At 45.7% G+C, this 20,316-nt stretch overlaps 1 protein-coding gene and 1 long non-coding RNA gene across 2 annotated transcripts in view; one reads left to right on the top strand and one right to left on the bottom strand.

The window, feature by feature from the left end:
- The window catches only part of LOC118997650 (uncharacterized), a 79,423-nt gene that overhangs the window by 26,661 nt on the left and 32,446 nt on the right, over positions 1–20,316 (bottom strand). The window lies entirely within an intron of this gene.
- On the top strand, positions 18,074–18,289 carry LOC118997638 (40S ribosomal protein S29-like). Its single transcript, XM_037061397.1, has one exon. It carries the CDS (start codon positions 18,074–18,076, stop codon positions 18,242–18,244), a length of 171 nt encoding a protein of 56 aa, XP_036917292.1. The 3' UTR covers positions 18,245–18,289.

Genomic DNA, 20,316 nt, shown 5'->3' with positions numbered 1-20,316 from the left:
TTGCAAAATAAGGATCATGATTTAATGGGTTATTTAAAGATTTTATAAGATGAAGCATGTGAAGTGCTCAGACCAACACCTTACCCATAGAAAGTACTCGATGAATAGGAGCTGTTGTTATGATTTCCACAACGCCCTTCTCACCCCAAGGCCTTCAGATTATATACCAGGAGCCATGACTGAGCTCGGCCAAACTCCTAGTTCCCTAAGCAGTAGGGGACATAAAAATGAGGCTTCTGGAATTGCAACGGGTGAGTGGGTAGGGAGTGGTCATACCTAATGAATGTGCTAGTGAACTTCCAACTCACGCCTGGATGAGGAACAACCTTTGACTTCTGCACTCCCTCATTTCCATCTCAGGCTGATATGCAATTGACGCCTGCATACTGGAAAGAGGGGTAAATGCTCATTTACAATGGAAAAATTTTGCCTCCAAAGGGTCAGATGACATAAGAGAATGGAGGGGAGGACCATGTAGGTGGTACAATGTATCTTAAAGGTTTCTGACTTTTTTTGGTCTGGCTGAGGCCTCATTTCCATAAGGAGACCTCAGATACGGTTGAGCAACCGTGGACTGCTCCCAAACTCTCACCATCTTCCTTCTTAAAAACACCAACATTCCTCCAGGGCTCAGAAACACTTTTAACCTCTGAGATCCATGAATAGGCTGATTTGGGATGCAGTCTTCCTCATCCTCAGCTCTTTCCACACATCTGTGCCTCACCGGTCCAATGGCACACTAATTGCATGAGTGGGTGTCCCAGGGGTCTCCGGAGTTTGCCACAAGCTAAAGGGTGGGCTAAAACTATAGCAGGAAGAACTTGATAAAACCTCCGGGGAAATGATCTGGGAGACACATGGAAAAGGCTACAGGCAAGCTACAGAATCTGTTTCTCCGCAGATTTTTTACCAGAAAAGGCCCTGTCTCTAACCTCTACTAACCAAGAGAGCTTGAAAGGTAATGCCTCAGTGATGGTGAGCTGGGGCTGTCAGGACCCCTAAGACATTGAGAAAGGTGTGGCAGTTCTCCTGCTGTACAGGCCAGGGCCTCCAACACTGGGCATGTCTTTCCCCTCCCTTAACCCGTCTCCTCTGCAGCCTGGAACACTAGCTGCCTCAATGTTCCCAGCAACCCCAAAGCCCTGTGGGATGTACTAGTGCTCCTGCAGAACCAGACTCTAGGGAAACCCAGTGACTCTGGGTCCTGATGCAGAAACCAGAGGATGATTCAGACATGTCCTCCCCCAGAAGTATTCCGAAACTTGAGCCTGTGCCCTCAGTTCCGCTGACAACAAAGACTTTGTCTCCAGCCCAGAGATCCCATCCTCCATACCAGGCACCATACCCCATTCCTTGGTTAGGGAAGACTTAGAACTGCTGGAGCTAAAGGCCAGGCTTTTCTTTTGGGGCTGTGTAACCTGATACAGGCATCTTGCCCTCCCTGTTCCCATAAATCAATGCCCACACAGGCTCTATTATTAAAAAGGAAGAATTCCTGAGGGTCCATGGCTTTATGGTGACTGGGTGAGGATGAGGAAGTCTGAGAGAAACAATCGGAAAGAAAGTAGGAGCAGAGTCTTGGGAAGCAGCTGCTGCTGCCCAGAAAGTCGTGGCTGAGTCAGAAATGTGCCATACCCCACTGATCTGTTCAGCACTCCCCGTCTTACCCCATCCCCATCTGACCCCCACAAAGGTCCAGGAACAGTTACAGAGCACAGTGTTAGGTCTAGGAGAAAGGAAAAAAAGGTGCTTTTTTTTCTCACAATGAAAAATCTAGTGAGCAGGGCATAAGTAATAGCAACACATTAATCTGGGAGTCATTTTAAAGAAAATTCAGCTAACGATAGCCAAAGATAGGGTCAGTTGCTGGGGACTGTGCCCAAACTGGGACCTACCTGGCACTGGTCATGGCTGGGGGTTGGAAAACTGCCCTACTAGCCCATCTCCCAGAGACAGAAGTCAGGGTTCTTCCTGTCCAAGGAATCTCAGGGACAAGTCAGAAAAGTCCATTTTCTCTCAAGTTTCTGTCTTTGCCTGCTAGGAAAAGATTGCTTCCAGCTCTCAAAGGGTCTGCCGTGCCCTCAGATTGGCAAGTGGACAGACAAAACTTCCAGTGTTCTGAATCTAGGCTGGGGGTAAAAAAAAAAAAAAAAAAAAAAAAGGCCCAGAATCCTCTCCTGGAACGACCCAGGAGTGCCCCCTGCTGTCTTGTTTGGCTGAAGCCAGTTTGGTGAAGGAAGGCAAGTTAAAGCAGATTCTAGTTGCCCCAACAGAAGGGGCCTCACTTTATCCTGTCCCTTCTATACACTGCCAGAGCCTGTATTAGAGCTGGACTACCCCAGGGGTCACTGAGGAGGGAATGTCCAGAGAACAGTCTGGGAGGAGGACAACACACCGGGGCCCTGTGGTTTGGCCTCTGGGCACATGTCCAGAGCTCTGATGAGGGCTGTCCAGTCTGCAGATTCCCTGGCTTCAGGAGAAAAGTCACTCTGCTTAGCGAAATCAACTGCCTCCTCTGAGCCTCATAAGAAAGAGGCTGTTCCGCATTCAGTGAATCATCTCAGTGAGTAGATGGTGGGGGATCTCTCAGCCTTGAGAGAACATAGGAGAGACTCCACTTCTTCCCAGGTACCAGTGGGACACGTCCAAATTTGCCACTGATAGTACAGAGAAACTGGTTACATGTCTGTAGATTCTTCAGGTCTCTGTCGCTCTAACATTCTATGAGTCTATAGGATTCCATAGCCCACCCCCAGTACATGCCTTCTCTCCTGACCATCTACTACTCCCCACTCCTCATTCTTTTTTCTGTTGGATTTAAATCCATCTTGCTGCATCCCAAAGAGTGGTAACAAGAAGGAAGTGTCTTTGTCCAACACGTCCCATTTTTCAAGACCAGAGAGATAAACACCGAAAAATTAAAGGAATAGGAAGAAGCAAGAATAAGGAGTAGAGAGATGACTGAACAAGACCCAAATGAATATCTGAGAAAAACCACCTGAATATCTGGAGAGGTGGGGAACAAGCCTCAGTATAGTCTCTATTAATTTTCCCTCTAAACATTTCATAGCTGTATCTCCGCACTCACACTAAATGTAAGAGTGAGTGCTCAGATTGTTGGGAAGCCTCTGTGGGAGGTTAGAGGGGGCAGCAGTCCTCCCTTAGCCCAGAGAGCTCTGCCCCCACCTGCATAATTATCTTCCCTGTTCACGTCCTGAACCCCCAGCCTCCGAGCCTCCGAGCCTTAGAGCACCAGGTCACTGTGCTTCAAAACAGCTCCCTCCCTGAGTACCACCGTTGTGAAGTGCTGAGCTGCTCAAATGAGGGAATGGAAGGAAGGAGAGCTGGTGTCTTCTCTCCAGAGCACTAGCCCATCAAACAACCCCCCTTCATCTCCCTTCCCCTCCTCTTCATCTCTTTCATCACTGTCAACAACAGCTGCGAAAACAGCCCTTCTCACCCTCAGCAGTGGGCTGCAGGGGATATGCCTACTTCCCAGGGCAAGAGACAGCTGGGGAAGGGGGGTCTGAGGCAGCAGCATTCCCAGCAATGCCAATACCCTCTGCCTCCTTTCCCTCCATAATTAAAGAACAAAAGGGAAAGCCTTCCCAGTCAATCTCTACAGCCATTTTTCAGTCACCCCAGTTTCCCCCAATCCCTAACCAGGTTGCCCCTAACCCTCACCTCTGAAAGTGACATCTATTTCTCAGACATTGGAAAGTCACCCCAGGATATCTCTTCCTGAAAGACAGATCTGCTTTTGGAATGCAAAGAGACAGTGATGAATTCACCCACACACTAGCAACCTACTTCCATTAACTCCTATGTTCAAATAATTTTTTTACATCACCAAGAATGAGGTTGGGGGAGGGGTAGGCAAGCCTGTGACATCAATCTTTAATGGGGATTTCTCTTCAAACTTGGCCAGAGCTGGGCAGAAGAAAAAACCCTACACACACAAACTCTGGGGGCTCCCGGAGCAAAGCAATGGAAATGAGACCTCACCTCCCCACCCCACCCCATCTCCCCACCCCATCTTTCCCTCCCCACCTCATCCCCACTACCCTACAGTGCCTCCTTCAACCTAAGTTATTTTCCACCCACCCCACTCTCCCTTGGGTCCTTGGAAAAACAACAGACCCCTCACACACCCCTTCCTGAAGCCAGGCTTCAGGACTCTGGCTGCTGCTGGGAAGGATGGAGGCATCCTGACCCCTCAGTCAGACAAAAGGAAGGACCCAAAGGAACAGGTCAAGAGAATAAGATCTGTACTGCTGCTCCAGGTTTCCTTATTCCTTCTCAAATACCCTACTTAATGCCCTCATTTTACAGATGAGGAAAGTGGAGACTCAAAGGGGCTGACTTGGACTTGCTCAAAGCTACCACCTCAAAAAGGAATAAGTCTGCATCAAGCACTGGTCTTCTACCTCTAAAGCCTGCTTGAGGGCTCTCATGTCCTGGTAGGAAGAGGTCCAGGAAGCAGGTGATACTTCATTTGTTGAGTGTGCCCACCTACTCTTGGCCCTAAAACACAGTATCATGAGTTCAAGCGCACAGTCCTAGCCACTGACTGGCTTACGCTGCCTTCCTGCAAGCCAGCCTCCAGCTGGAAGGTTTATACATCTTGGGGATGGGCCAGGTGGGGCCCAGAAGGCAGAAGGGACAGAGAAGGGAAATGCTGGCATTTCTCCAGGGCCCAGGAGCAGGAGAGCAGATGAGAGCTGGGCAGATGGGCCTGAACAGGCCATGTGGGAAAGCTGGGTTATAGCAAAAGTGTGGGCACAAAATGGCCTGGCTGAAACATGGCTTTGCCCAGTTGGTGACCTAGCACTTCTCCCTTCCTCCATTTCCCCCACTCTCTCCAAATTGCCTGCTTCAAATGAGATTCTCCCCCCATGAAAAGACTGGCATGTGTAGGGATGCTGTAGACTGATTACTGGCCTCATAGACTTCTTCCAGCAGCAGCAGCAGGCTGGGGACCTGGCGGCCCAGACCACAATAGGAGCAGCTTCTGATGTTCTGTTCCAGCAGATTGGAGAGAGCTCCCCACAGCTCAGACCCGAGGCTGAGGAGCCAAGTTGGACAAAGCAGGAAAGAGGAAGCCCCCAAATTCTTGGCCAACCAGGGACTTATTGGTGACCTGGAACATAGGTGCCCATACAAGCTATCCCTGCCTAGGAGAAAAGTCAGCATTGTCCAGCCCTGTGATTCTCATGGATGTTGGGGCTCAGTGTTGGGAATCCCATTAGAGGTATTCAACCTGGAGTTTCCAGGAATGAGAGGAGGGTGAACATGAACTAGTCACTGGCACTTGATGATTCCTTCCATGCTCCTTTTCAAAATTAAAAAACAAACAAACACACATTTATCGATTCTGGGGAAGGGGGGGAGACATCAACTCACTAGAGAAAAACATCAGTGCAAGAGAGAAACCCTAACTGACCACCTCCCACACATGCCCCAACTGGGGACTAAACCTGTAACCCCAGCATGAGTACTGACTGGGAATCAAACTCCCAACCCGTCAGTGTACAGATGACGCTCCAACCAACTGAGCCACACCAGCCAGGGCTCCATGTTTCTTTCATAGAAGAAATTTGCCTCCTCTCTCAAGCGTTTCATTGGAAGGTGGCAAGGGTAGTGTTCTTTGCCTCTCAGCATCTTGTAGAGCCACCAGTAGTTTGAGTTATCTACTAGGACCAAACGCATCAAGAGATGCCAAGAAGAGCAAGAGACAAATACTTTGAGATTGGATTCAAGGCACAGCCTCCTCTCTGAGAATGCTATCTCATTACCCTTAACTGAGGATACTCTGAAGATTCTACCTATAGATCAAAGCCACAGAGCACAAACTCTTCAAGAGCAGCTGCAGGCGTAGCAGCCAACACAAAACCACAGAGTCTTAGGGCTAAATAGTCCTCAGGGATCCCCTAGATTGTTGGCCAAAGACCTCACCACCTATTTGCTGACCAAACAAAATGTGGGTTTTGGATTTTGGAGGGGAAAGCAGGTGATGTGGGAGAGAGACCTTCATGCATACAGGTGCTCAATAAATGCTGGATGGGGGTCACTGGTACAGGAATATGCTTCCAAAGGAGCCCATTGTCCTTTAATGGGAGGAGAGAGCAGGCTAGAGTAGGAGTGGGGTCTTGCTATTTCACCCAAGGTGATCAGGGGGTCTACTCTCACATCTCTACCAAAATGAAGGTGGAAGGACAGGTTACCATTAGATGGACCTCCTACACTGGCATGAATCATTTTTAGGACACCTCTGAGCCTATCTGGGTCCTGATCTTTGACTAGATGCTTCCTCTCCAGCTGAGGCTGGCACAGTCACTTACAACTTCACTCTTCACAGTGCTGCTATTAAGGAACATGATTAGCAGTGCCCCATGCCAGGCTGCTAATGGGTTGGGGACATTAAGCATAAATGGTCTCTCAGACATCAGCATTGAGCAGAGCCCAGGAACAAATATTTTAATTTCACAGAAATAAAAGTATGGGAGGGGTGGGGGTTTCCTAGCTTATTCTGCATCTATTATTCTCCCATCTCCCACCTGAAAGAGATTCTCAGGTCCAGAGATTCCCTACCCAAGGAGGGGCTGTGCACAGGGGTTGGGGATGGGGCGGTGTACAGACAACAGATCTTCACTTACCCAGACATATGAGAATAGAAGAGATTTTCAAAGATTTACAGGGAGGGAGATTCCTGGCACTGACTTGGTTTACAATTCTGATGGTCTGAAAATCGTCGACAGCTAGTTGGAATTAATCGTGTGTTAACTCAAAGCCCACTTCCTTGTATTTGGAGAGTGGGAGGAAAGGACTAGAATGGAAGATCAGGGATGGGACATTTTTAGACCCAAATTAGCTGTCCTAGGCTAATGTTTCTCCCATTAGCCTGTGTCGTAGGGACTAGCAGCAGCAGCATCTGAGAACTTGCTATAGATGTAAATTCTCAGGTCCCACCCCAGATATACTGAATTAGTGAACTCTGGGTGTGACAACTGGCAATCTTGTTTTAACAAGTCCTCCAAGCAGTTCCGATACATGTTTAAGTTTGAGAACCACTGCTCTTAGCATTACCTCTGAGGTGGAAGGGCTATGTCAAAAGAGAAAGAAGAAAAAATAGAAGGGATGCAACAAGCAGCCTTGTCCAAAGGGGAAAAAATTAGAACTTTCCCAATGTGGAAACTCAAAAGAGGCCTCTGATCTTCTCAGGCTGTCAGTATCAAAGCATTGTCTAAGTGGCCCTGTGTATAGGAGTCTGGGGAAAATAATGAACCCTGACCTTTTCTGTTTTGCCCAGAGCAGGAAAAGATAATGGAACAATTGTTTCAGGTAATATATTTCCTACTTTTTTGAGCTACCTTGCCCTCCAGCCCCAGACGCCAGACTCCCGTACCTCCCCTGTGCCTCCCCAACCCTCTGGCCACCCCAGTCGTTTCATGTCTTTCCGTTCATCCATCAACTGGAACTGGTTCAAATTGTTTCTTAACCAGACCAGCAGTGAGTGAGGCCCTACTCTCCAGGGAGTAAGAGAAAGAAGCTCACCACAATGTAGAACTATAACCTATAATGGATTAGCTTCTTTTTATATCCCTTTTATACCCTCTTTCCCAACCCAGGCCACAACAGTTCATGGTACTGCCATAAATGAAGGAGCCACTCTTTCCCTGATCTTTTTTTTTTTAATATATTTTATTGATTATACCATTACAGTTGTTCTATTCCACCCCCCTTCATTCCTCTCCACCCGCACACTCCCTCCCCCACCATTCTCCCCCTTTAGTTTATAACCACGTGTCTCAAGTTCTTTGGATTCTATATTTCCCCCACTATTCTCGCCCTCCCCCTATCTATTTTCTACCTACCATCTATGCTATTTTCTGTACCTTCTCCCCCTCCCACCCTCCTGTTTCTAACCCTCCATGTGTTCTTCATTTCTATGGTTCCACTCCTGATCTAGCTGTCCTCTTGGTTTGCTTTTGTTTTAAGTGTGGTTGTTAATAACTGTGTGGTTGCTGTCCTTTCACTGTTAATATTTTTCATCTTCTTTTTCTTATATAAGTCCCTTTAGCATTTCATATAATAAGGGCTTGGTGAAGATGAACTCCTTGAACTTGACCTTATCTGAGAAGCACTTTATCTGTCCTTCCATTCTAAATGAAAGTTTTGCTGGATAAAGCAATCTTGGCTGTAGGTCTTTGGATTTCATGACTTGGAATACTTCTTTCCAGCCCCTTCTTGCCTGTAAGGTCTCTTTTGAGAAATCCGCTGACAGTCTGATGGGTACTCCTTTGTAGGTGACTGTCCCCTTATCCCTTGATGCTTCTAGGATTCTCTCCTTCATTTTGGTCTTGGCTAATGTAATTATGATGTGCCTTGGTGTGTTCCTTCTTGGGTCCAACTTCTTTGGCACTCTCTGAGCTTCCTGGATTTCCTGGAAGTCTATTTCCTTTGCCAGACTGGGGAAGTTCTCCTTTATTATTTGTTCAAATACGTTTTCCACTCGTGGCTGTTTCTTTCCCCCTTCTGGTACCCCTATAATTCGGATGTTGGAACGTTTAAAGATGTCCTGGAGGTTCCTAAGCCTCTCCTCATTTTTTTGAATTCTCATTTCTTCATTCCTTTCTGGTGGGATGTTTTGTTCTTCCTTCTGGTCCATTCCATTGATTTGAGTCCCAGTTTCCTTTCCATCACTATTGGTTTCCTGTGCATCTCCCTTCATTTCAATTAGTTTAGCCTTCATATGTTCCTCTAATTTGTGACTTTGTTCCTCTAATTTGTGACTATAATCTACCAGTTCTGTGAGCATCCTGATAAATAGTGTCCTGAATTGTGCTTCTGAGAGGCTGGCAATTTCTTGGTCGCTTAGAGTTATTGGCTCTGGGACTTTGAGTTCTTCTTGCGCCATCTTTCGGGTTGTTCGTGCCTGTTCCATAGCAGGATCAGAGCCCTAAAGTGTTCACTAGAGCAGGGCAACTAAGTCACTGGGTTGTGACGCTGTATGTGGGGGCGGGGTCAAAGAGGGACTATGGCGTCCTGTCCACCGCCTGCCGCCATGGCCCCCACCGGCACCGCAGCCACCACTGTCACCGGGCCCACGCGTTTCGTCCCACTGCACGGGAGTGTGCCACCGCCGTCAGCCCTCGCCCCCTGGGGCCTGCGTGGTCTGTCTCACTGTGCGAGAATGTGCGCCCGAGGTCAGTCTGCCCCGCACCCCAACTGGTTCCCGTCTGCCTGCGCGCCTGGGTCGGGGGCCCTGTCTTGCCCGACCCTGCTCGCTGCTGGCTCCACCCCTCTTACCGTCCCCGTTGAACGGTTAGATGTAGTCGGACTTCCGTATAATTCAATTTTCTGTCCTTTGGTTGTGTCTTTGTTTCTCCAAACCTTTGTTGTATTCAAACTTGGTTGTGGGAGAAGGCACAGTGTTTCCACCTATGCGTCCATCTTGGCGGAAGTCTCCCTGATCTTTTTTTTTTTTTTTAAGATTTTATTTATTTGACTTCCGGCCAAGATGGAGGTGTAGGTGGAAACACTGTGACCCCTCCCACAACTAAATTTAAAGACAGCAAAGTTTTAGAAACAAAAACACAGCCAAAACAGTGAAAATTGAACTGTATGGAAATCTGACAACAACGAACCACTCAGCCAGACTGGTAAGATGGGCGGAGTCAGCGGCAGAGTGGGGGTCGGGCTGGAAAGTTCAGATACATGTTTAACTTTGAGGGGTCATTCGGTCCGACCAACCCAGGAGCGGAGGTGGAAGCGGTTGGTGGATCCCAAGCGTGGGGTGGCGACAGGCAGACCCAGTGAGGGCGCAAGGCGGCTGGCTGACTGTGGTCACACATTGGCACTCAGATAAACCAAGTGAAGGAGAGAGCAGTGAGACAAACCGCTCAGGCTAGGGCCCCAGCGATGGGAATTAGAGCCTGAAAGCACCAACTGGAAAGACTTTCTTGGGGTTGAGGGGCCGGGAGAGGCTCCCAGGTTCACAGAGAGTTCATTGGAGAGACCCACAGGGTCCTGGAGAGTACACGGGCCCACACACTGGGAACCAGCACCAGAGGGGCCCAATTTGCTTGTGAGAAGCCGCAGAGGGGACAGAAATCTGAGAGTGCTAGGAAGGGAGCAAAGCGCCATTTTTTCCCCTCTCTGACCCCGCCCCCACATACAGCATCACAACCCAGTAAAGTGGGTTGCCCTGCCCTGGTGAACACCTAGGGCTCTGCTCTTCATACGTAACAGGCGTATACAGACCAAAACATTATGGCTCAAGAAGAACTCAAAGCCCCAGAGCCGATAACTCTAAGTGACCAAGAAATAGCAAACCTCTCAGATGCACAGTTCAAAATACTGGTGATCAGGATGCTCACAGAACTGGTTGATTTTAGCCACAAATTAGAGGAACATATGGAGGCTAAACTAATTGAAATGAAGGGAAATGCTCAGGAAACCAATAGTGATGGAAAGGAAATGGGGACTCAAATCAAGGGAGTGGACCAGAAGGAAGAAAGAAGCAATCAAACAGAAAAGAAGGAAGAAACAAGAATTAAAAAAAATGAGGAGAGGTTTAGGAACCTCCAGGACATCTTTAAACATTCCAACATCCGAATTATAGGGGTACCAGAAGGGAAAAAGACACAGCCACGAGTGGAAAACTTATTTGAACAAATAACAAAGGAGAACTTCCCCAGTCTGGCAAAGGAAATAGACTTCCAGGAAATCCAGGAAGCTCAGAGTTCCAAAGAAGTTGGACCCAAGAAGGAACACACCAAGGCACATCATAATTATATTAGCCAAGATTAAAATGAAGGAGAGAATTCTGGAAGCAGCAAGAGATAAGGGGACAGTCACCTACAAAGGAGTTCCCATCAGACAGACTATCAGCGGATTTCTCAAAAGAGACCTTACAGGCAAGAAGGGGCTGAAAAGAAGTATTCGAAGTCATGAAATCCAAAGACCTACAGCCAAGATTGCTCTATCCAGCAAAGCTTTCATTTAGAATGGAAGGACAGATAAAGTGCTTCTCAGATAAGGTCAAATTCAAGGAGTTCATCATCACCAAACCCTTATTATATGAAATGTTAAAGGGACTTATCTAAGAAAAAGAAGATAAAACTATGAACAGTGAAAGGACAGCAAACTCACAGTTATTAACAGCCACACCTAAAACAAAAGCAAACCAAGAGGACAGCTAGATCAGGAGTGGAACCATAGAAATGAAGAACACATGGAGGGTTAGCAACAGGGGAGTGGGAGGAGGAGAAGGGGGGAGAAGGTGCAGAGAATAAGTAGCATAGAGGGTAGGTAGAAAATAGACAGGGGGGAGGGCAGGAATACTATGGGAAATACAGAATCTAAAGAACTCGTGACACATGGACATGAACAAAAGGGGGAATGGGACAACTGTAATGGCATAATCCATAAAATATATTTAATAAATAAATAAATTCTAAATTTAAGTTATTTATTTATTTATTTATTTTCAGAGACAGGGGAAGGGAGGAAGAAAGCGAGAGAGAGAAAAATCAATGCTGCCTTTCACATGCCCCCAACTGGGGACCTGGCCCACAACCCAGGCATGTGCCCTTACTGGGAATCAAACTGGCAACCTTTCAGTTCATAGGCCAGCAATCCACTGAGCCACACCAGCCAGGGCACTGATCTTTTACACTGTACCTCAGTGGTCATACTTGCAAAGAAAAAAGAAAAGAACAAAATTAAGGCTCCTAACCAACCCGTAAGTTTCCTGAGGACCAGTACTAGTCTATGGCTTGTTCTTTTATATCTACCCTACTAGATACATAACACACTAGATGGCTAATGAATATTTGATAAATTGAACTGAAGGGAATGCTTGGAAGTGTTCTCTGCTTCCAAACTGGAATCATAAAGAGATCAAGAAATGGATCCTTCCTGAAATGATTAGGAAAGATGCCCCTTCCTGCCATTGTTGAGCCCAGATACTGCCATCTTCATCCATCATTCAACAAGCAGGTACAGCACACCCACTACATGTGGACCCTAGATCGTATGTGCTAGTGGGGAGAAACAGATAGAAAGTAAGTAAACATATAATATTTCAAGTGCTGGTCATTGATTTTGGGAAAAAAAGTAGAGAAAGGGGACTAGAGATGCTGGGAATAGCGATCAAGAAAAGCTGCAGTGAGGAGACAGCATTTGAGTAGATAACTGAATGAAGTGAGGACCTAGACCTGTAGCTATCAGGGAGAAGAGTGTTCCAGGCAGAGGGAACAGCAACTGTAAAAGCCTTGAGGTGGGAGCATTTTCAAAGGAGTCCCACATGACTGGGGTGGAATGAGCAAGAGGGACAGATGTAGAAAATAAGATCAGGGGCCTTGTCAACCACAGTAAGGACTTCAGACTTTATTTGGAGAGAGAGGTCATTAGAAAGTCTGCACAGAGAATGACATATCATGATTTTACAGTACTACTCTGGCTGCTGTATTGAGAACATCCTGATGGGATGTGAGCAAAAGGATATCTGCAAATGTCAAGTCATGTTCTTAAAGAAATGGGCCAGCCCTCTACTTCTTCCTTCTCCCCTCTCTACAAGCTAGACTCTCATGTATATGAGAGTTACAGCTAGAGAAGCTATCTTAGGCCACGAGATAAAAGTTACATGTTGAAGATAACAGAGCAGCAAGCCAAGAGAAGCTGAGATCCCTGACTTTGTAAAGTGACTGTGTTAACCCCAGACTACTATGCACAGGTTCATACTTGAGAAAGTAGTAATCTTCTAGCTTGCACAAAACACTATTTTGGAGACTCTAGTATAGCAGCCTAATCTGAAATGTAACTTATTCAGAGGTGATTGAAATTTTCTAGACAAGTAATGGTGGTGGTTCTGATGAGGGTGGGAGTAGTATAAGTGACCAAATTCTGGAGATAATTCAAAGGGTAGAACTGAAAGCATTTTCTGAGGAACTGGACAAGGGGCCATGAAAGAAAGAGAAGAACCAGGAATGACTCCAAAGTCTGGAACCTAGTAGAAGAGAGCTGCGTTTACTGCAGTGGAGAAGACTGAGGGACCAGTGTGTCTGAGTAGAGAATGAGCAACATTCACATGGAGATGTCAAGTAGCAGCTGGATAAGATTCTAAAGTTCAGGGGAGGTGTAGGGGCTGAAGATATCTGTTTGGGATTTATCAACACGTAGCTGAATTTAACATCCTGAGATGGATGGGGTTCCTTAGGGACTGAGAGTAGATAAAGTAGAATAGAGCCGTGCCGGCAGTCCCGAGGCATTCCAGAAATGGGAAGATGAGGAGGAGCCAGCACAGGGGGCCATGGAGGCAGGAAAAGAACTGAAAGAAGTGGCTTGGAAGCCAAATGAAGAGAATATTTTAAGAAGGAATGAGTGAACATCCATATCGAATATTGCTGCTAGGATGAGCAAGTTGAGGACAAAGAGACGAACTCTGAAATTGGCAACAGGGAAATCACTGGTGACAGTGACACAAGAATTTTCAGTGGAACAGAGAGGACAAGAAAGAATGAGGAAAGAGGAAGTACAGACAATTCTGAGTTCTGGACAGGTAGAAATCATTGTGGTAATCCCTTCCTGTCACGGTTCCAAGCATTCTAAAGGACATGAGAGCACCCAGCTGCCCCTTCCCACATGTCGCCTCTCCTGGATTTCCCAGGCTTTGGAGCCCTGCCTCTGTCCTGCTGGCTCCCAAGACCGCTCTCAAGGACCGCCTGTGTAGGCTAGGCAGCCAGGCCTGACTCTCCTGTATCATAATTAGTGCTGCTATTAATGGTGTTTGGCCCCTGTGGAATAGCAACCTGGGAAATTCTGATACTTCCAATTTTCCCCCTCAGTGCTTTCCCGGATGCAATTTCCCAGCCAGTGCCTGTGCTGCCTCCTCACCAGGGAGAATGGAGGCAGTGCCTCAGATGCCATTCCAGAGGGCCTAATCGGTTAGCTGAAGTCATGTCTTGGCCATTATTGGGGGCATTATCATATTAACACAGGCACAGGCTTTGGAGAAGGCAGGGAGGCTGCTGTGAGGAAGGAGGGGGGCACCAAGCCAGCTCTATACAGCACACAGTAAGCATTGCTAGTGGCATGATCAAAACTGGTGGCTGGAGAGAAAGGAGCCCTCCCAGAAGAGCTCCGGAGTTTCCAGCAGAGATGTAGCTCAACCATTCCCTCTTCCCCAAGAAGAGAGCCTCAGCAGTCAGACCCCTGGACACTGTCCTGTGACCTGGCATCCTGAGGTAGGAATAGGGGTCAAGAGAAGCCGCTGTGAGAAGGCAGCATTTGAGCAGATACCGAAGGAAGTGAAGTCAAATCTTAGACCCAGCTCTCTTCTTCCCCAGCAGCCTCAAGTTCTGGCTTTCTTGCACTGGAAAGTGTTCATCTCATAGCAGTCCTGATCTCCCAGGCCTGGTGACTACTTTATTGCCCCAGTAAGCCTTCAGGTCTCCAGGGACAGGAGCCATGGTGGGCCCCATGTCTTAGGGTCTTGGAGGAAAGGGTTGCCTTGGATTAGGAACCCTGGGATTCACTGGACCTTGGCTTCTGCTAGGGAGATGAAGACAGAAAACAACATCTATAAGGCACCTGCGACATGGGAGAGCAGTGTAGAGTTGTTGTTGATTTAGTGTAAAATACACATAATAGCACTGGCCAGTGTGGCTCAATTGGTTGGAGCATCGTCCCATAGCCCAAAAGGTTGCAGGTTCAATTCCAGGTCAGGGCATTTACTCAGGTTGTGGGTTTGGTCCCCAGTTGGGCCATGTATAAGAAGGCAACCAATCAATGTTTCTCTCTCACATCAGTGCTTCTCTCTCTTTCTTTCTCCCTTCCTCTCTCTATAAAAGCAATGAAAAAATGTCCTTGGGTGAGAATAAAAAAATTAAACATATACATAACATAAAATTTAACATTTTAAATGTGTGGTTCTGTGGCATTAAGTACATTCACATTGTTGTGCAGCAATCACCACCAGCCCTCTCCAGAACTCTTTCACTTTACACAACTAAAACTCTGTACCCATTAAACACTAACTCCCCCAGTGTAGGGTCTTGCATATTTAACCCTTATAATCTTTATTGTGAGACAGGAATACCCATTTTACAAATGAGGACACTGAGAAACAGTCCAGGAAAGTAGTGCTGCCTTTTCTGAGGACAGACAGGCAGGAAGAGGATTTCAATCCCAGTCTGTCCATTCCAAAACCTGTGCTCTCTCTATTTCCTCAGCCGGAGCTACCCAAGGTTGAGGGCAGGGGTGCCAAACTCATTTTCACCAGGGGCCACATAAGTCTTGCAGTTGCCTTCAAAGCACCAAATGTAACTTTAGGACTGTGTAAATGTAACTACTCCTTAACCCTTAAGCGAGAGTTTGGCCCTGCTGCTGGGTAGAAACAAGGTGCTGGGCTGAATAAAACAAGGTGAAGGGCCAGATTAGCCCTGCAGGCCTTGTGTTTGTCACCTGTGGTCTAGGGCCATTATGGAAATGGCACTGCTGAGTAATATCACTGACAACTAATGACTTCCCGCATGATGTCACACACTGAACTATGGCTGGCAATGGGGAGGCTATTAGCCAGCATGGATTTTAGTTCTCAGGAAGGATTTGCAAAACAACGGCATGGTTAATCAGTCTTTTGACCACCTCACATCACATAACACATCCTTTTTAAACTGGTACCTCTCTTCAGGTACCAGTTTATAAAACACAGTTGACTGTGAATGAACACAGTTGACTGTGTTCATTCCCAGAACCCCCAAATGGGGTTCTGTCTGCTGCAGCAGATTGAAGCCTCCCTGAGGACAAACATGACTCATTTTCCTTTTGTCTCCCTCTTAGCACCTCCACTTGATATATTTTATTCTCTCTTGCTGAAATGGGCCTTCAAGCCAAGTACCTAGTAGAGAGAGATGAGATTTCCTCCTTTACATTCATAAAAGGCCAGGACTGCTAGCTAACCTTCTTCAAAAGCCATTGGCAGCATGAGTGATGGGGAACAAAGAGGGCTCCTATGTCAAAAGGAAGATTAATGTGCCCCAGCTCTTGGGAGGACAATTTGACGGAAAGCCTAGGACAAGGTAGCATTTTTTTTGAAATGCTATGAGACAACAGAAATAAGATAGGTCTTTCCTCAGCCCAAGGGTCTGGGGAAGAAGACTTATTTTTCAATGGTTAATCTATGCTCAGAGGAGTTATCCTAGGCCTCATTTGATCATTGACTCAGCAAATTAAATATTTGTAAAATGTCTTCTCTCGTGGAACTTACAAGCTCATCAGGGAGAGACAATAATTAAACAATCCCACTCATGAATATGTAAGTATAAACCATGAAGAGCGCGAGGAAGGGAAGAAACATGTTCTATGAGAGCATATACCGAAGAATCTGGCCTAGACTTGGGAGTAGGACTGTGTTAAAGATTTTGACCTTCATTGTGAGAGAAATGAGAATTGACTGAAAGGTTTAAGCCTGGTTTTGTCATGATCAGATGCCTGTTTTAAAAAGATCATTCAGCTACAATGAGAATAGATTGTAGGAGGACTGTTGTGGTAATTCCAGCAAGAGATAATGGTGTCTTTGACTTTGGAGGTGGTAGTGGTGGTGAAGATAGAACTTATGGACTAAAGAGATATTTAGGAGATAAAATTAACAGACTGGATGATTGGTTGTATAAGGGTGGGGGGAGCGCAAGTGTGGCAAGGGCAAGGATTCTGGCTTGTATAAATGGATGGAAGATGACAAGGGAGAAGACCACAAGTGAAGTCTTAGAGATTACCTTTGAGGAGCCTTTGAGATACCCAAGTGCCACTGTTGAACTGGCAGTTGGATACCAGGTTTTAGAGCTCCAGGGAGAGGTCAGGACTTGAGATATCAAGTGTATGAGTCACTTGCTCAGGGGTAGTTTGAAGGCAGTAGAAGGATTCACCTAAGGAACGAGTAGAGAGCGGGAAGAAAAGAGGACCTAGGGTCAAACCCTGAAGAACTCAGGCATGTTATTTAGGGCAGCGACTCTCAAGGTGTGACCCACAGACCCCTGGGAAGTTCCCAAGACCCTAAGGGTTAAAAGTATTTTCATAACACTATTAAGGCATTATTTACCCCTTTTCACTGTGTTCACATTTGCACTAATGGTGAAAAAGCAATGGTGGGTAAAATAGCTTGTACTTTAGCGCAAATCAAAGCAGTGGCACTAAACTATACTAGCAGTTCCTGCACTCCTCACTGCCACATATATACAGTAAAGAAACTTTCACTTTCCATTAGAAATATCCTTGATGAAACAGTAAAAATCATTAAATCTCAACACTTGAGTCCATCTTTTTAATATCCTGCCTGATGAAGGAGAAAGTACACAGAAAATGCTTCTGCTGTATCCCAAGTCTCCAGGAAAAGCACCGCCGCAGTTGTCTGATTTTCAAGCTGAACTAGCCTCTTCTTTCATGAAACATCATTTTTACTTGAAAGAACAACTGAAAGACAAACTAAGATTATTTAGATTGGAGTATTTGGCAGACAGTTTCCCCAAAATGAACAAAGTGAGCTTGTTACTTCAAGGAAAACAACAGAGAGCATTTGCTGCCAATGATAAAATGCAAGCTTTCAAGCAAAAATTAGAATTTGGAACACTTGTATCTGCCACCATGAACTTGACGTCTTCCCAATGCTTAAAGACTCCTCCAAAGAGATTGATAGTGATATAACGAATGTGATTTTAAAAATATAATGAAATGTATCAATGTTTGGAAGATCTGTGTAACTCACAGGAATCTAGATTTTCCTAGTGACCAATGCATGATGTGACAAAATCTATTCAAAGTGCAAGATAAACCAATGGCTTTTAATGTAACAGAATAGGAATTGATTGATATGATTTGAGATTCCACATTGCAACTAACCTTTAAGAAATTACCATGTGTCAAGTTTTGGTGTGGTATCAAAGAAAAATATCTACAATGATGTGAAAGCTAAAATACTCCTCCCTCCCCCAAGTGTATGGAGGCCAGTTTTTCTTCATACACTTCAACCAAAACACACACTGAAACTGATTGATGTATCCGAGAGAACAAGATGAGTCACCAGCAGCTTTACTGGACTCATCCGAGAAAATCTGCCCAGGGTTCTCATTCTTGCTGCATCTACTTAAATTGGCATGGTCAGATCCAAAAATACGGCTTCAGTATGTGCTGCCAGTGTTTCCATCAGTACACAAAGGATATAAGCTTCATTAAGTTGGATTAAGTGAATATCCGTGAATGGGTCATTCAAGACATTTATCTTACTGCAGAAAGAATGCTAGCTAGCTCTTTGTACATAAAATAAAACTTTTAAAATTTCAATAACAGTCTTGGCTGGTGTGGCTCAGTAGATTGAGCATGAGCCTGCACCAAAGGGCTGCCGGTTCTATTCTCAGTCAGGGCACATGCCTGGGTTATGGGCAAGGTTCCCAGTAGGAGGTGCGTGAGAGGCAACCACACATTCATGTTCCTCTCCCTCTCTTTCTCCCTCCCTCCCCTTCTCTCTAAAAATTAATAAATAAAATCTTTTTATAAAAAACCTTCAACAACAACAACAACAAAACTGATTGAATGCAAAGTAGAAATGAGCCGGACAGTAAAGATATTTCCAAAACTGCAAAACATGCCAATCTTACCATTAATTTTTTTAGTTTGGAAAATAAAATTTTTCTCACCAAAATGTGTTATTTTAATATATAATAGTTTATTGTCATTTTTAAGTGAATTAATTAATATTCTTTTACTTTCTCAGGGCTCTTTTTGTTTTGTTTTGTTTTGTTTTGTTTTGTTTTTTAAAGGGAGACATCAGTTTCTTGTTCCACTTATTCATGCATTCATTGGTTGATGCCTTGATCCCGGATTGAACCTATAACCCAGACATATCAGGACAATGCTGTAACGAATTGAACGACCAGGCCAGGGCTAATTTCTCAGTTTAAAATTTTAATACAGCAACTATCAATAGGTATAACACATATAAACAACAGCTTTGGGAGGCCCCCAATAATTTTTAAGAGTGTAGAGGAAGGAATCCTCAGACTAGAAAATTTGAGAAGTCCTGATTTATAAACTCTAATCCCCTCATTTTGGAGTCATTCTAACCATCTCCATGAACAAACAACTTGGAATAAAGTGTCTCTCCTAATTTGTAATATCTCTAGGGAAGAGGAAACATTATGACTCACATATACTCACAATGTTTTGGAGCTGCAGAGATGGAACCCCATCAGTTCCCAAGAGGTACTAGGAAAAGTTCCCTAACAGAAAGCCCCCGCCTACCCTTTCTTTCTCTCCCCCCCCAAAAGTAATGGTTCAGATGAGTCAGTAAAACCCAATATCTTACTCCATTGGTGCCACCACCTCTTCCCATCAGCACATCCTACCCTTGATTTTTCATTCTGAGGCTGGTCGAGGCAGTGCTACAGGAAGGGAACAGAAGGGGCAGATAGGGTCAGATGTGTTTCTGAAATGCCAGCACATTCAATTTGTCGGGTATTTTGCGTGCATTTCCTCTTGAGTTCACAGGCTCCTAACTCAGCAGAATTAAAATGGAATGAAGTAATTAGAGCAGCAGGCTGTGAGGATGTTCTGGGTCTGGCATACTCAGAAAATGTGGAGCAGGAAGAGGAGAGAAGAGAGCCTTAAAGCAAAGGGCTAGGCAAGAGACCCCATCCCAAGGACCAGCTCCTTGGGAAAGCCCCCCAATCTCCCTGATCCCTGGATCAGGAGCTCTCCCCTCAACTTTGCTTTCTAAGAATGTCTTTCTGGCTTGGCCCCTCATAATCAGACCTCTTTTCAGACACTCCTACCAGATGTACCTTACCTCTACTCATACTAAGCCCATCATTGTCTCCTTTTAACAATATTCTGTGTGGCTCTGTACCTGCATTTATTGCACTGTATTGAAATCATTGCTTACAGGTCTGACTTTCCCAGAAGACCAGTGGCTCCCTAACCTCTGGATTTCAAGCAGACGCTGTGTCCTACTCAGTAAGCAATCGCCACCTCATAATAAGACTTTCTCCATTTGGTACCCAGACTGTTTCCTAAATTAGTTTAAACTTGAAAACCCTAAGTTATAATGAAGCATCCTTGTTATAGTGCAGTAGTCTGAGTTTAGGTGCTGACTAAGCAGTATGATTGCAGGGATTGCTATTGGTGGGTGGGTTATTTGTGTGTGTGGGGGAACCATGGAAACTCTGAATGCCTGGCTAATTTTGATAAGAGCTGGTGACCACATTCCATCACCCCCATAAAAGTCAGGGCCAGAGGCATCCTGTTCCTGTTTCACCAGCT

The sequence above is a fragment of the Sturnira hondurensis genome, unplaced genomic scaffold, assembly GCF_014824575.4.
Source record: "Sturnira hondurensis isolate 20B ecotype Veracruz unplaced genomic scaffold, ASM1482457v3 Scaffold0001120, whole genome shotgun sequence".
NCBI classification, from domain to species: domain Eukaryota; kingdom Metazoa; phylum Chordata; class Mammalia; order Chiroptera; family Phyllostomidae; genus Sturnira; species Sturnira hondurensis.
The sequence above is the reverse complement of the archived record's forward strand: the minus strand, read 5'-3'. Positions and strand labels throughout refer to the sequence as shown.

Coding starts and splice junctions, on each gene's coding strand:
- LOC118997638 (XM_037061397.1), top strand. CDS start 18,074: ATGAGTCACCAGCAGCTTTACTGGACTCATCCGAGAAAATCTGCCCAG.